Raw genomic sequence first — 16,080 nt, forward strand, 5'->3', positions numbered from 1 at the left:
GTTCGGCCACCTTTCTCAAAGCCTGATTAGTGGAGTGTTCCCTCCACTAAATGTTATGTGTGATATGTAGACAGCTTACTGTGCTGGGCCTGGTCTAATTCTGCTTTGGGCGGATTTCAAAGTCGTCTTCCCTTTCTTACTTAGGTAGGGGTGCTTTACTTTATTGGTTCCTCCTGGCCACCCTGGTGCGTCCTATCTGACCTATCTGACTATGGGAAAACCAGATCCAGGATTGCCAGGCTGAGCTATCCTCACCGCGGGGGCAGCCTGCCTGGCCCAGGGCCCAGCAGGGGCGTGTCCCTGCGCTCACCTGCCATTGGCCAGGTGGGGCCGCCCTGCCAGAGGACTATAAGTGCGTGCGGAGCTAGTGGCCTGAGAGCCAAGCGCCGTCAGGATGGTGGACAGCGTGTACCGTACCCGCTCCCTGGGGGTGGCGGCCGAAGGGATCCCCGACCAGTATGCGGATGGGGAGGCCGCACGTGTGTGGCAGCTGTACATCGGGGACACCCGCAGCCGTACTGCAGAGTACAAGGCGTGGTTGCTTGGGCTGCTGCGCCAGCACGGGTGCCACCGGGTGCTGGACGTGGCCTGTGGCACAGGGTGAGTCCAAACGAGCTGGCTTGACTAGGACTACTGCACCACAGGAAGGCCATTCGGGGCAGCCTTTGTGGGCTGGAGCCTGGCAGGCAGTACTAGGGGGTCAAGAGTCCTTGCTCATCGGGGTAGAATGGACATGGTGAGAGCATCTGCCGAACCAGTGTGGGAAGGGGGCCAGGGAGACTCAGGACCCGGGTGTGAACAGAGAAGGGCTCATGGGACAGCAAAAGCCGAGCATTGGGTCAAGCTTGATCCTTGGCTCCAGCGTTGTTCCTCCTGCGATGGCCTCTGGCAGTGTGAACAGAACATTTGTGGCACGTTTGCACAGCCAAGAGCTGTGCCAGGAGTTTGGGTACATGTGTTGCAAACTGTAACAAAACCCCATGAGGTAAGTAGTGGTTTTCTCCAACCAGTATTAAAGGAACTCATTTCCAAGAGGTAAAAGGCCTCCATTTGGTGGAGAGGATATAGACCAGGATAGGGTCTGACCCACGCTCCAAAGTCAACACAGGACACACAGAGACACCTCTGACTGAGAGAACTTCCAGGAGCACCAGCACGCCAGGTTCTCAACTGCACGTTCATCATCGCCTGGAACTCCATCCCAGGGGGAAGTCAGCGCCCCCTCCTGGCCATGCGGGCCACTGCACTCACATGTACACATAGAGACATCATTGAAAACTTAAAAAAAAAAAATGTTGCTGGCAGGAGTGGTGGCACATATCTTTAATCTCAGCACTTGGGAGAGCCTAAATAGGTGGGTCTCTGTGAGTTCCAGGCCATCCAGGGCTACATAATGAGATACTATCTCTAACAAGAGGGGGCTGGGGGGGTTGGGGATTTAGCTCAGTGGTAGAGCGCTTGCCTAGGAAGCGCAAGGCCCTGGGTTCGGTCCCCAGCTCCGAAAAAAAGAACCAAAAAAAAAAAAAAAAGGGGGGGCTGGGGAGATGGCTTATGTTCTTATAGATGACCCAAGTTCGGTGTCAACACGCTCCCCTGGCTTCTGCAGACGCGAGGCACACACATGATGGACTTTTTAGGCAAGACACATAAAATTAAAGTTTGATTTTTTGTTTTTGAAACATTGTCTCTCTTTGTAGCCCCAGCTGTCCCAGAACTCATGATTTAAATCAGGCTAAAAACCCTTTCAAAAACTTGCTACCTGAAAAGGAATATTCTTTTTTTTTTTTTCTTTTTTTTGGAGCTGGGGACCGAACCCAGGGCCTTGCGCTTGCTAGGCAAGTGCTCTACCACTGAGCCAAATCCCCAACCCCTTGAAAAGGAATATTCTTAAGGGGTCGTCTGAGGTCAGTATAGATGGCCTGGGACAGGAAGCAGAGGAAAGGACTCTGGAATGTTATGTTTGGGGAAACGTCATGCACATTTGGGTCCCCAGACCCCTCTGACTGGGCCTCTCAGTCCCTGGTCTCTGACCTCATCCAGAGTGGACTCGATTATGCTGGTGGAAGAGGGCTTTAGCGTCACGAGTGTGGATGCCAGCGACAAGATGCTGAAATACGCACTGAAGGAGCGCTGGAACCGGAGGAAGGAGCCAGCCTTTGACAAGTGGGGTATGTCTGTCCAGCCATGCCCCTGGGGCATGCATCTCCAGGGCCACTCTTCTGTCTGCCCTAGCTCTTTCATGCAGGGTGGGCTGGCTGGTTTTCCTCAGGGCAAGGTGCAGTTCCTCTGACCTTCCTAAAAAGGGAGGCTTTGACATCAAAGTGGGATTCCAGGTGCTAAGAGCAGGTTTGTGCCATTTTTGGTGCTAGGGTTTGAACTTGGGCATGCTAAGTGGACAGGTGACCACTGAGCTACACGGCTAGCATTCTTTATATTTTTCCCGTGCTGCCTGGTCTGGCTGGGCTGGGTTCAGGTGATGGATGCTTCTGTCTCGGTTTCCCATCCAGCAGGGTCCAGAGGTGTACACATAATACACTGGACCTGCACTGTTTACGGCATCCTCTCTCTCCTCCGTACAAAAGCCCGAGTGGAGAGCTGGCTTTTCCAACAATGGCTCTCTCCCATGTCACCCTCCTTGTCCCTAATGAATCCCCGCGTGTCTCTGGGTGGAGGTGGTTGCTTCTGTGCTGTGCTATAACTTCGAACTCCTCCCCCGGCCTCTAGTCATTGAAGAAGCCAACTGGTTGACTCTGGACAAAGATGTGCCAGCAGGAGATGGCTTTGACGCTGTCATCTGCCTTGGGAACAGTTTTGCTCACCTGCCGGACAGCAAAGGTAAGCTGGTGGCCTTGGCTGTGGCTCTTGCCTTGAGCTCCACCACTTCCGCCGACGGCTGGCCAGCTGCTGTGATAAGGGCTGACCTGCGTTTTGCCTGTCCTCTTTAGTGCTGGCACTTGGGAGGGAGGTGGGAGGAATAGAGGTGCGGGTGCCCAAGCAGATGGTGTCTGTGGCCCTGCCTGGCACCCAGGTGACCAGAGTGAGCACCGGCTGGCGCTAAAGAACATCGCAAGCATGGTGCGGCCCGGGGGCCTGCTGGTCATCGACCACCGCAACTACGACTACATCCTCAGCACGGGCTGTGCACCCCCAGGGAAGAACATCTACTATAAGGTTGGGCTGGTCCCCAGTGGGACGGGAGCTGGAGAAGTCCCATGGTGGACTAATGGAAGCTAATGCAGCTGATGCCACTGCCCTCAGAGTGACCTGACCAAGGACATTACGACGTCAGTGCTGACAGTAAACAACAAAGCCCACATGGTAACCCTGGACTACACAGTGCAGGTGCCAGGTGCTGGCAGAGATGGCGCTCCTGGCTTCAGGTATGGCATGATTTGGCAGGAGAGGTGGTGGTGGGGGAGACTTGAGGCCAGCAGCCCTCATTATTTGGCTGGGGGCCCTGTTGCAGTAAGTTTCGGCTCTCTTACTACCCACACTGTTTGGCGTCTTTCACGGAGTTGGTCCAAGAAGCCTTTGGGGGCAGGTGCCAGCACAGCGTCCTGGGTGACTTCAAGCCTTACAGGCCCGGCCAGGCCTACGTTCCCTGCTACTTCATCCACGTGCTCAAGAAGACAGGCTGAGCCTGGCTCCGGCTCCCACCCTAAGACCATCGCCTACCACAGATATTGCAGAGATGTGGGGGGCAGGCAAACAGGGAGTCGACAATACAGCCTTCCCTTGCCAATCCTGTGCCCTGTGTTTCTTTCAGAAGTAATGTGGTGTTCATCCCACCTTCCCTAGACCTTACTCTTCCCATAACCTTGGCATTTGCACCGCAACCTCTCACAAGACCAGCAGGGGGCAGTATAGACTTTATTTTCTGTCTGAGAACTGGGGCCTCAATGCCCATTCCAGGCTGCCACGCCCCCAAGCTGCCAGCCCTGCCTCTTCTCCTGGGCACAAGGGCCTCCCACTAGGGATCTCAGGGTATCTCCTGGAGGGAGGCAGCCTTCAGGTGGCAGGTGGCAGCTACCTCCAGCCAGGTGGGCTTTTGCAGGCGGCAGGAAGCTCCTAGCAGGCAGCAAACTTGCGTTGGATACGCTTGTATCGCAGCAGCTCCTGCTCGCTGACTGAGGGCTGCAGCCGGGCTGCGGCCTGCAACAGGTCCTCCATGGTGAGCAACAGTGCTGAGCTCCGAGGCTCCAGCCCTGAGGGATGGCGAGGAACAGTGAGGCCAGAGCCCTGACCCCAGCTGTAATCTATGCCTAGGTAGGAGAGCAACCTGGGGAGGTGCCTCCTGCTCAGCCGTTCCTCTGGAATTCCAGGACTGTCTCCCCTAGTTTCTTGGTTCCCGTCTAGTGCTGGCAAGGGCTCACCTTCCTCTAGGTCTCGGACCCTGCGTTTGAGGGCGGTCATCATGGCGTCAGAGCAGAGAGAATAGAGGTCTGCGCCGGTCAGCTGAGGCGGGCAGCAATCCAGCACATTCATCAGGCTCACAGAGGCCTCCAGCTTGAACCTATCATACCCACACCAGAAATGTTAAAGCTGGCCTCACCCTCAGAAGGCACACTGACTGGCACACATCCCCCTAACCATCCCAAGCCCCGCCCCAGCTCTGACAGCCCCGCCCCAGCTCTGACAGCCCCGCCCCAGCTCTGACAGCCCCGCCCCAGCTCTGACAGCCCCGCCCCAGCTCTGACAGAGCCCCGCCCCAGCTCTCTGACAGAGCCCCGCCCCAGCTCTCTGACAGAGCGTACTTTCGTGTGATGGCGCTCAGAACGCGCAGCTGGGAGGCCCGGTCCTCACTTGCTCCTACAAACACCAGCTTGTCAAATCTTCAGAGAGATAGAAACAGGAAGTGTCAGGGCCGCCACATGGGAGGTGAAGGAAGCACAGGATAGAGGTTAAGGAGAAAGGTCCAGGATGCCCACCTGCCAGGCCGCAGAAGGGCAGGATCCAGGAGGTCTGGTCTGTTGGTGGCTCCGATCACAAACACATCCTGAGTGCTGTGAAGCCCGTCCAGCTCAGCTAAGAGCTGAGACACAACTCTGTACGGGAGGGGGAGGCAAAGGCCAGAGAGTCCTTGCTGTGCCTTCAGACTAAGGTGCCTTGCCGAGCCCTGCCCCATGTCCCTCCCCACACAGGTGAGCCTCCTCAAAGCTCCCATGTGTTTTTGGCCTCCCTTCTAACTCTGAACCGGAAGAGCAGAACTCCTATCTTAGAGACCTGATCTGGACACTGATGTGACTAATCTCACGTTCCTCCCTTCTGGGATCCCAGACTCCATTACCAGTCGAACCCCTGACCTGTCCATCACACCTCCAGAGTCTCCACTCCGTCCACGGCTCGGAGCTAAGGAGTCCAGTTCATCAAAGAAGATGATGCACGGGGCAGCAGCCCTGGCCCTGGCAAACACTGAGAAAGAGGCTTGAAGTCAGGGGAGGAGGATGGCAAGTGGGCCTGACTTCCATTCCACCCAGACAGTTGCCCAGCTGGGGCGACTGTGAGCAGCAGCTGGGGAAGATGGAGGCACAAGGCTGCTGGAGTTGGGGAAGGGCCCGAGGCTGCCTCTCCCTGCTTACTCACCTTCCCGAACATTCTCCTCACTTTGGCCCACATACATGTTGATGAGTTCTGGCCCCTTTACACTGAGCAGAAGAATGAGCAAGTGAGACCCATCAGACATGCACAAGACCATTGTCCTCCCCCTCCCCACTTGCCACAGCTCCCCCCACCCCTACCTGTTACACCCCCCACCCACTACATCTTCCCTTCCCTCCACCTGCTGCAACCCCCCTCACTGTTACAGCCCCCCTCCATACCTATTACAGCTCCCCTCCCCCCCACACACCTACTACAGCTCCCCTCCCCCCACACCTGCTAGAGCTCCCAGCCTCCCACCTTCTGTAGGAGCCCTGCCAACCTGAGGAAGGTGAGGCTGCACTCAGTGGCTACCGCCTTGGCCAGCAGGGTCTTGCCAGTGCCTGGGGGCCCATGGAGCAGAAGGCCTGATCGTCTTAGGCCCAGGCTTAGCAGCTCAGGGTGTTCCAGAGGCAGTTGGATGGTCTCCAGGATCTCCTTCTTCACATCCTGCAGCCCACCCACATCGTGCCAGGACACTGAAGGGATCTAGGAGACAGAGCAGTGGTTAGGGATGTGCAAGGAGAGAGAGCTCTAGCCCCGCCTCCAAGGGCCTGGACTCTCACCTTGGGCGCTCCCACTGCTTGGGAGTGAGCCGTTTGTAGTTGATCTAACGCCTGCCCGAAGTCCTCGGCCAACAGGGGAAAGCCAGCAGCACACAGCTCCCCCTCATCCTCCTCACTCATCGCCAAGCTACAAGGAGAAATTCAATTCGGGCTGGGCTCGCAGATGCAACCCAGCATCCGGGAGGTTGAGGCTAGAGATATTTAAGAGTTCCAGGCTGTGCCTCTGATCCCAGCACTCATGTGGCAGAGGCAGATGGAACTCAGGAATAGCTTGGTCTACACAGTGAGTCCAGGCCAGCCAAGACTACATGGTGAGCCCCAGCCTTAAGGGTAAAGAGGACCAGGCCAACCAGGCTATGGATTAAGACTCACAAACCACAGAGAGAAGCCTCTCTGCTGGGCTCCACTGCCTTCTCCCCACCTTCCCAGGCACCTGTGACGAGTAAATCTTACCCTGCAGCTTTGATCCTGGTGCAGGCTGCCCGGCTGGCATGGGTCAGAAGGGCATAGAGGTCCCCTACCACAAAGCCCTAGGGAGTTACACAAAAGGACACATGGGTAGGGCATAGGAGGCGGAGCCCGGGTCTGGCCTCCAGCTGGAGCAGAGGCTTTGGTGGTTTCCGGTCTCATGGGGCAGCAGAAACAAAGTCCTGTGTGTGACAAGGAGCCTGTGATCTCCCGGAGTCAAGGCCCCTGTAGGTACTCACCGCACAGCGCCGTGCCAGCTGTGACAGGTTAACCTCCTGGCCCAAGGGAAGATGGGCAGTGAGGGCCTGCAGGACACTGAGCCGCTGACTCTCAGACAACACTGGCACCTCCAGCTCATGAGGAAATGCCGTCCGCACATCGGTGGGCAGGTCCTGGACACGGCTTGTAGTGGCCACCACCATGAGAGGAGGGCACCTGCAGACCAGGAAGTGGGCAGGGTGTAAGAACATGGCTGGCAACTTCTGAGTTAGGTGCACAGGAATGGACAGGGTTGGTGTCAAGATTGGGTAGGGATAAGCATCCGCCATGTTCCACCATTCTCCCTTGATGGTGGGACAACGTTAAGGGGGACTCTGCTTCACACAGAAGCTCACGGAGGTCAAAGGCTTCAACCTAGTGTTTCCTTCAAAATGCTAGACCGCACCCTCCTACCTCTGGACACTCCTCTAAGAGTTGGCCCCAAGGACGGGTAGCTGAGATTTCTGAGAAGCTAGCAGGGTGTGAGGAATTGGGGAATGGAGGACTGAAAGGGGGGTTTCCTCTTCAGAAGCTGCCTGCTCTCTAAGTACCTGCTCAGAGGGTCCTCATCGAGGAGGAGGTGACGCAGTGTGGCCACAACGCAGGCATCCTCACCCAGCCCATCTCGGTCCCGGCCCAGAAGGTCCAGGGCTGTCAGCAGGAGGACCACAGGCCTGCAGCGGCGGGCCCGGGAGAAGGTGGTCTGCAGCTTTGTCTCCACAGTCCTACTGCTATCTGCACAGAGGCTGGAGCAAGGCACCTGGGGAGAGACCAGATGGCTCTGTGGGAAGGGACAAGTCTACTGGGGCAGAGAGGTGGGAGGAGTCAAAAGATGCAGGCCATCTTTCCTCTGTAGAGCGGGGATGGGGGAAGAGGTACACGGGCCAAGCGGAAGCTTTTGTTTACCCTGTCCATTGCTCGGAATGTGCAGCCTTGAAACCCCTCCGTCCTCAAGGGACCTCTGAGGAGCTGAGCACCAGTGGGGCTACATACTGGCCTGAACCACTGGGCTGAAGCGTTAGAGCTGCTGGATGGCGATGAGGGAGCACAGAGGGAAAAGGAGGAAGGCAGACTTTGAGCTTGGCAGAAGTGGCCGGGGTTGCTCCAGAGGACTTTACCTTCAGCAGATGGAGCCCGAGGCGACTGCATGCAGCTGTGACCGCGGTGGTCTTCCCGCTGCCTGGGGGACCCTGCAGGAGCACACAGCTGGTTCCTGTGAGCAGTGTTCCTCTGCCATGAGAGAACAGATACTGTCTCCCACTTTCTGCCCAGTCACACAGGGAGCCCTGGATCTCATAAGCATCCCGTTTGTCCTCCTGCCCCGCTAACCCCCACCCGTGCAGTCTCCTCACTCTGAGGCCTTGTCTCACACCACCCCTGGTTCCCTGGCTGAAGCTCTGAGGGCATTTTGCAGTCACAGACCACCGAGCCTTAGTGAAGCCTGACTTGATAGGTTTGGTCTGAAGAGCATATGGGAGGGGGGGCCGGATTTGGACCACTGGAGTGGGGTGCTATGTCCTGTGGGGGATGCAGTGGTAAAGGGCCAGGCTTGTGTAAGTAGCTTGTGGATTCCAACTCTGGGTGACCCCTGGAAGTTATTTCCCTGGATGCTGCTCTGCAGGCAGGGAAGCTCCCAGCAGGCCCTCCTCATGGCCTGGATCTACACCTCCTGGTGTGGCCTCACTTACCCGGGCTGCAGATGAGGCTTCAGGACAGCACACAGCTCATTTACCAAGGCCTCCAGGCCTGGAGGAGACAAGCTGTCCCAGGGTGGGGACCTTCCTGAAGGCAGCGGGGGGACACGACTCAGGGTGGTACCAGCCTGTGAAAGTAGGAAGACGCCCGCCGAGGTTCTACGGTGCCCCAACTCCTTTGAAGCTCTCCTCCCACCCAAGGCCTTACCAGGTATAAAGAGGTGTGTGTGGTATCGGCCAGGAAGGCACTGGCTGGCCCATCTGGGGCTTCTCCAACCGTTTTCTTCACTTTGAAAAACACCTCCCGCCACCTGTAAGAGAGGGTCAGTGAAGCCAAGACCGAGAGTCCACATTTGTACCTCTCTGAGAGCGGGCAGCTTTCCCACAGAGGACCAAATTAGGAGCAGCACAGGTCAGTGCCCTGAGAATGAGGAGACAGGGCGGGGTGCTGGGTAGGGAGGAAATGGGGATGCAGAAGGGCAAGCCCCTCGCTACAACCATCAAGTAACCCAGGGAGGGCTTCTCTCCAGGCATAGAGCCTAGTTACCTACTCCAAAAGGCAAAGCCACTGTCATTAAGCACGGCAACCTATGGCCATTTCCCTTGGCTTCGGGAAAGTCTGTCCTTCCTACAGATCTGCACCCAGGTCCCAGATCTCGGACACAAGTGTCCCTCGATTTTAACTCAATAATCCAACAAAGTCTTAACGTTAGATTCTTTTTTGTCCTTTTAATTTAAGATGTCTATGAGTACACTGTCGCTGTTTTCAGACACTCAAGAAGAGGGCATCGGATCCCATTAGAGATGGTTGTGAGCCACCATGTGGTTGTTGGGAATTGAACTCAGGACCTCTGGAAGAGCAGTCAGTGTTCCTAACCTCTGAGCCATCTCTCCAGCCCTAAAGTTAGATTCCTTAATCATGGCATCTAACTCTATTTCTGGGGAGGCTGAGGCAGAAAGGTCGTAAGACAGAGCAGGCTGGCCTACAGAGTGAGTTCCAGGACAGCCGGGGCTACACAGATAAACCCTGTCCCAAAATGAAAAATAAAATATAAATGGTAATACTATTAAGCATTACTTCATCCTTTGAAGGAAAAAGACCGCCCAGACCCTAGGTTCATCCCCATTCTGTCTGATGGGTGTGGGGTGTGACTCTGTATTTTATGCAATCTGGAGGCAGAGCCAGGGCGAGCAGTCACTAAGCAGTAGCACTGAGAATCAGAGTTATTTAAGCTGCTAACTGGGAAGACAGTAAGCACAGATAGCAGCCAGCAACCCAATCTCCTAGAGACATCACCGAATCTTCCTTCAATTCCTAGGCAGTGAGACACAGTGAAACAGAGTATACTGTAGGCCTCTCTAAGACCCACTGGGATGCAAACCCCCTTACCTAAAACGTCTTACACTTGCCAAGCTGCTCACTGGCAGCCAAGGCGGCTTCAAGGTAGAGGAAGGTTACAAAAGGTAGAGGAAGGTGTTACAAAATTCTTCTAAGGGTGGCTGGGGACTGGCTCAGCTGGTGAAGTCCTACCCAAAAAGTATAAAGACCAGAGTTCAGAGCCCGAGAACTACCATAATCCCAGCAAGCACAGGAGGAGGAGACAGGGAATCACCAGGGCAAGCTGCCTACACAGAGCTCTAGGTGCAGTGAGAGACCCTGCCTCAAAATAAAGACAGAGCAACTGACGACATCTCAGGTCCGTCTTGGGGGTTCATGCTCACGAACCCAAACAAGTTTCCTCTGAGCTATTTCAGCTGGCCGTGGCTGTGGTTAAAAACTACAAGGTAAGGGGAAAGACGCACTGTGTCTGAAGCCCAGAGCTTGGTGTGTGCCAGGTGAACGCTGAGTGTGAGCCGTGCTCTGGCTCAGAAAACCACACCTCAATGTAGCTTAGGTAGGGTATAGCCTCACATCTCTGTCATGCCAAGCGTCTTGTTGGGACATTTTGGAAGCACTGCATGGGGAAGCAATGAGGGGTGGCTATGTGGGGAGTTAGGAAAGGGCCATTGTCTTCAGTGGGGGTTGTTGCTCCACTTCAGGGAGCACAAAGGCCAGATCTAACCCTACGAGAGCACTGCCAAGGGGGAAGAGGCCTGGCGTTAGGCAGGCAGGGCACACGGAGGAGCTCATGGCTCCCACATAGTTTTGGTTCATGAAGTGAGTACAGAGAAGGCTGAAGAGGGTCCATCCATGATGGAATGCCTTTCTAGGGAATATGAGATCTCTGGGTTTCCTTTATCAAGCCTGAGTGGCCTAAACATTTATATCTACCCTTGGACTCACCTGCTTGCTGTCCTGAGGACCCACTCAGCACCCAGGGCAGGCAGGTTTCTAGTGCTGGGCCAGCAGCAGTGCAGAAAGTGAGAAAATGGCCTGCTGCATCTCAGAATGCGCGACCACCTGTTTTCCTTCTAAGTACTAAGTGTGGGTAGTCTGCAGGTCTTCTTTTTTTTTTTTTTTTTTCAGAGCTGGGGACCGAACCCAGGGCCTTGTGGTTGCTAAGCAAGCGCTCTATCACTGAGCTAAATCCCCAACCCCGTCTGCAGGTCTTCTATAGGAAACCAGGTCAGGGGCTGTGGGTACAATGACTGCCTAGCTCCTAAAAATCCCAGGACTCGGGAGGTAGAAGCAGGAAGACAGAAGTTCAAGGCCACCATTCACACACAGATTTTGAGGTTAGCCTGGGCTAAAGAAAGAAAAGAAGGGAGGAAGGAAGGAAGGAAGGAAGGAAGGAAGGAAGGAAGGGAGGGAGGGAGGGTTGAAAAATCAACCCAGTCAGGCTGGGTACGGTGTTGTACACCTTCAATCCCAGAATTTGGGAGACAGAGGCAGTTGGGTATCTGTAATCTCTAGGCCAGCCGGGGCTATGTAATGAGACTCCTTCTCAGAACGAAAAACTAAGTCAGGCATGGTAATCTTAGCACCCAGGAGGCTGGGCCTGGAGAATTACTCCAAGTTAAAGGTCATTTGGGGTTTTGTAGTGAGTTTGAGGCCACCCTGAGCTACACAGTTAAGACCCTGACTCACAAAAATGCAGCACCAGCTCTTAGGCATTTGTTAAACAAGAAACAGAGGCAGGAGACTGCTCAATGCCAGCCTGGATGCCAGGCTCCTGGTGTGGACTAGGGTTACTAACATCTCAAACAAAAGTGGAGGACAGCAAGATGGCTCAGCAGGTAAGGTCCTTACTGCAAAGTCCAATAACCTGTTTTATTCCCAAAACCAGTAAGGTAGAAGGCGGGACCCTTCTGAGAGTCATCTTGACCTTCACAAGTAGCACACGCACATGCCCTCTTGAATACACACAAACAAGGTAAACGAAAAAGAAAAAGAAGAAAAAACACTACAGGAAACCGCTCTAGAGAAGACAGGACTACAGCCTGGGGTAGTTACATTTTCTTTCCTTCATAGAAGGCCAAAGTAGTCTAAGTGCTTTTCCCAAGGTCAGGTTGGCTTTGAATTTATCATGAAGCTGTCCTTGAACTCATGACCTAACTACCTCTGCCTCCCAAGTGTTGCAATTACAGACGTCCACCATGCCCAGCTTGTGTGTTGGAGCTTGAATCCAGTGCCAAGCAGGCCAAGTGTTCCACACTTTGCTGCATCTTGGGCTCCCCTGAAGTGTTGTTTACTCTGTATTGCATGTCTGCGTGATAGGAATCAAATATAGGGCCCCCCCCATGCATATCTCAGTCATAGGCAGTGATTCTTAACCTGTCTGTGGTTACGTCCATCTGGGGACCAGAAAGTGCTTTTCTCTCTCTCCAGCGCTAACAAGATATCCTTTCACACAAAATTATTACATACAACTTGTGGAGAGAAGACATGGAGAGAAGACTATGGAATTACACTCAGGTTACGAGTGAATGAGGACTATAGATGAGGTGACAGCAGCATACCTGGGCAGTCTCTCCAGGCTTCCTTCCAGGATCTCAACTTGCCCAGCCGTTGACACACACAGAACATCCCCTTCCTGGACCACCCTGCAACACACAGTGGTCTCTGTCAGCTCACAGCAGGAGTCAGGAGTGTGTCCCTGACACCTCTGGGCCTCCTTCCAATGAGAAGCCCCACAACTTCCCAGGCAATGTTTTAGGGAACAATTAAGACTTAGAGCATGGAGGGGTTGGGGATTTAGCTCAGTGGTAGAGCGCTTGCCTAGCAAGCGCAAGGCCCTGGGTTCGGTCCCCAGCTCCGAAAAAAAGAAAAAAAAAAAAAAAAAAAAAAAAGACTTAGAGCATGGGAGGCTGGAGAGGTGGCTCAGTGGTTAAGAGCACTGACTGCTCTTCCAAAGGTCCTGAGTTCAATTCCTAGCAACCATATGATGTCTGTAATGGGGATCTGATGCCCTCTTCTGGTGTGTCTGAAGACAGTTCAGAGTACTCATACACATAAATCAAGCTTAAAAAGGAAAAAATAAAAAAGGAAACCAGAGCTGGAGAGGGCCTCCTGGCTCTCTTGGAGTTCTCTTTGACCAAACAGGCTTTTTTCTATTTCTTAGAATATCCCAATTGACCTCATGCTTACTCCAGTGCTCTCTGCCACAACACTGCCTAGAATGTGACTTCTCTTAAGCAGAAGCTCTGGGTCCCTGGGTCTGAGACATGGGATGGAAGGTGGGGACAGGTGAAGTGTTCTTTTCCATTCAGCTGACCTGGGCGTGTGGAAGTGCCGGTAGAGAACATGGTCATATTTCCCATTGGCACCACAGTGAGGCGAGGGCAGAACTTCGATGTGTAACTCTCGAGCAAACGGAGGCCCAGGCAGTAGTGAGCAGCTTCCTTTGTCCTCAGCAGCAGTAGAGCCTTCCAGATACCTCTAGTGGAGAAAGGCACCGCCTTACAACCTCCAAGGAGTCGGGTTTTGTGCTCTTAGCAGCCAGTACTTGCTCCTGCCTTTGTCTTTGGCGAATCAAGGCTAGGGCCTGAAATAGGCAAACTGCAGACCCTTAGGGAACCAAAAGCTCTCCTGACGTGTACCAAAGCTGCCTGTGAAGACAAGCTCTCTGGGCTTTTGATACTTGTCACCCCAAAGCCAGTGAGGTGCAGAAACAAAATATATGTCTCTAAGTCCCGTTTTCTGTTTCTTGTTGACAGTTTCATATAGTCCAGACTAGTAGCTTTGTTGGTGGGAATGCTCTTGAGTTCCTAATCCTCCTGCCTCCACCTCCCAAGTGTTAGCATTACAGGTATGCGCCACCATGCTCTGCCTCTACAAGGTCTCTGAATGACAGCAGGCAGCTACACAACTGACACCAAGTGGTCTTTGGTGAAGGCACAACTCTGGCTGTGGGAAAAAGATGGTTTTGTTGTCCTGTTCTACAGCTCAGGTTGACCTTCAACCCAATGATTTCCCTGTATCAGCTTCTCTGGAACTACAGATAGGAGCTACCCCAGCCAGCTCTGAACAGATCCTGACACCACTGAAAGGCTGGCTCAGCTGACTGACCGCTCTACCTCCCTTCTTCAGTCAGAAGGAAACCGTGCTCACTGTTATTCTCATATGGGCATCTTGGTGGACCAGTTCAGTCGATATGGCTAGGGTGTTTGGTAAGTGCTCTTTCACTGAGCCACACCTAGGTCCGAACACCTCACAGTACTAACCGGTCACTCACCTAACAGATGTTTCTACACTGATGGGCATGTGGGCATCTGAGGGAGGTTAAATCAACTCCAGAACTGGTGCAAACTAGTTAATTAATTTTAAGTGGCCACTGGCTTCCTTTCAAGCCAGCACCAAGTTAAACCATACATCTACATGATTAGAAACGAAACTGTAGCCGTCCCCCCACAAGCACAACTATATTTTTAAAAGTAAAGGCAGAAACCAAACACTTTCAGAACTTCTCTTAAATGTATTTAATAAGACATATTTGAACATGAGTACCAAAGATAACAAAGAATCCTATCAAGGAATGTACAATATATGACTGAGGACTAGACTGTGTAATCATAAAAATAAGTTATATATCCTAACAAAGATGGAAAAAGCTAGAGGTGGGTTCGGTCCCCAGCTCCGGAAAAAAAAAAAAAAAGAAAGAAAAAGCTAGAGGAAGAAGAAATGTTAAAGCTATGCTTATGAAATCATGAAAGGATTTATGCAAGAGGTGCCGTTTTTTTTCTTTTTCCTTTTTTTCGGAGCTGGGGACCAAACCCAGGGCCTTGCGCTTGCTAGGCAAGCGCTCTACCACTGAGCTAAATCCCCAACCCCGAGAGGTGCCGTTTTTTCAGGTAGGCCTTTAAGTAAATTTATCAACTAAAGCTAGAACAGGAAGTCAGTCAAGGATAAACAGAAGGCAAAGGTACCAAGGTACTAATGTGGCAACCCAGTTACTGACTAGAAGTGTGCAAACCTGGCACTTGATGGGGAACCTCACCTTTCACCTGAACACACGACAGTCTGATAATAGAAAATGAGTAAACAAGAAACTAAGAGACCTTAAATGCAAAGTCCAATCGTAAGGCACAGAGGGCCTACATTCTACAGCTTTAGCCTTCCAATTCAGTAAAGACAGGGAAGAGGGGAGAAAGAAAAGGAAGCATTCCTGACCTGAATTCTGAGCTCTCCCACTTCCAGGGGGTCACAGCCGAGATTAAAAGCTAGAGTGGCAGGCACAAACACCAGTCCGTCCGCGAGTGGCTCTCCCGGCTGCCCAGAGTTGGGTCCCAGTCTCGCGGACAGGTCCCAGCGAGGCTCTAGAACCTGTACTTGAGCCAAGTGCGGCTGGGAGGTGTTTGGTAACTCTCCGACTCGGGCCACCCATACCCATTCGCCCTGGAAGAGCCCGAGACTCCGGAGACAGCTCCGGCTCACACCTAGTGCATCTCCAGTCCCTCCCAGAACTCCTCGGAGCTGCCGGATTGAGTGGGAAACTGCAAAGGAGGAAACTACGGGCGGGGGTGGGGGATGGTTGTGGTCCCTACTCTCCGGGTCCAGTTTGGTCCGCCCCTGGAGCTCAGTTACAGCTAGCCGTGTCCCCGGGCCCAGCAACCCTTGCAAGGCCGGTCGCGTCTCCAACACTCGAGAACCGGGCACCGGTAGTGTCTCCCCGCGACGCACCAGCAGCGGCCCGACTCGAGGCCCAAGCCCAGGACCCGGAGACGTGCCAAGCAGCGCCCAGCCCAAGGCTGGAGGCCGCCGCACAGGCCGCGCTCGCACTCTCGCTCCGGGGCTCAGCGCTAGGACCCGCAGCAGCGTGCGGCTCACCAGCAGCGGCGGAGGCCCGGGCCCTCGCTGCTCGCATTGGGCGCCGGACCCTTCCACGGCCGCCACGAGCAGCGCGGGTCCCGCAGGACTTTCGCTCGCCGGCCGTAGCGCCAGCACCAGGCCTACCCCGGTCACTGGCCACGGGCCCCCGGGCGGCAACAGCACCGCCAACGGTGGTGTCTCAGTCGGGAAGGGTTCTAGGACATGCAATACAGCAAGCGCCATGGCGAGGGAGACTGGAGCCGCTCCA

The 16,080-nt window shown here is 54.1% G+C and overlaps 2 protein-coding genes across 2 annotated transcripts; one reads left to right on the forward strand and one right to left on the reverse strand.

Moving 5' to 3' along the window:
- The first annotated feature begins 390 nt into the window (after positions 1–390).
- Positions 391–3,740, forward strand: Gnmt (glycine N-methyltransferase). Its single transcript, NM_017084.1, has 6 exons — positions 391–600; positions 2,041–2,168; positions 2,725–2,835; positions 3,029–3,171; positions 3,259–3,380; positions 3,467–3,740. Exons 1-6 carry the CDS (start codon positions 395–397, stop codon positions 3,636–3,638), a joined length of 882 nt encoding a protein of 293 aa, NP_058780.1. The 5' UTR covers positions 391–394; the 3' UTR covers positions 3,639–3,740.
- A 116-nt stretch (positions 3,741–3,856) lies between these two features.
- Positions 3,857–16,075, reverse strand: Pex6 (peroxisomal biogenesis factor 6). Its single transcript, NM_057125.1, is given in 17 exon segments — positions 3,857–4,205; positions 4,374–4,513; positions 4,755–4,832; positions 4,929–5,045; positions 5,304–5,412; positions 5,584–5,645; positions 5,921–6,126; positions 6,204–6,330; positions 6,657–6,733; positions 6,911–7,106; positions 7,481–7,689; positions 8,048–8,159; positions 8,618–8,751; positions 8,832–8,934; positions 12,524–12,607; positions 13,279–13,442; positions 15,174–16,075. Coding segments are annotated over 17 exon segments (2,937 nt in total). The 5' UTR covers positions 16,056–16,075; the 3' UTR covers positions 3,857–4,068.
- Positions 16,076–16,080: the final 5 nt, after the last annotated feature.

Source organism: Rattus norvegicus, chromosome 9 (genome assembly GCF_021556685.1).
Source record: "Rattus norvegicus strain SHRSP/BbbUtx chromosome 9, alternate assembly SHRSP_T2T, whole genome shotgun sequence".
NCBI classification, from domain to species: domain Eukaryota; kingdom Metazoa; phylum Chordata; class Mammalia; order Rodentia; family Muridae; genus Rattus; species Rattus norvegicus.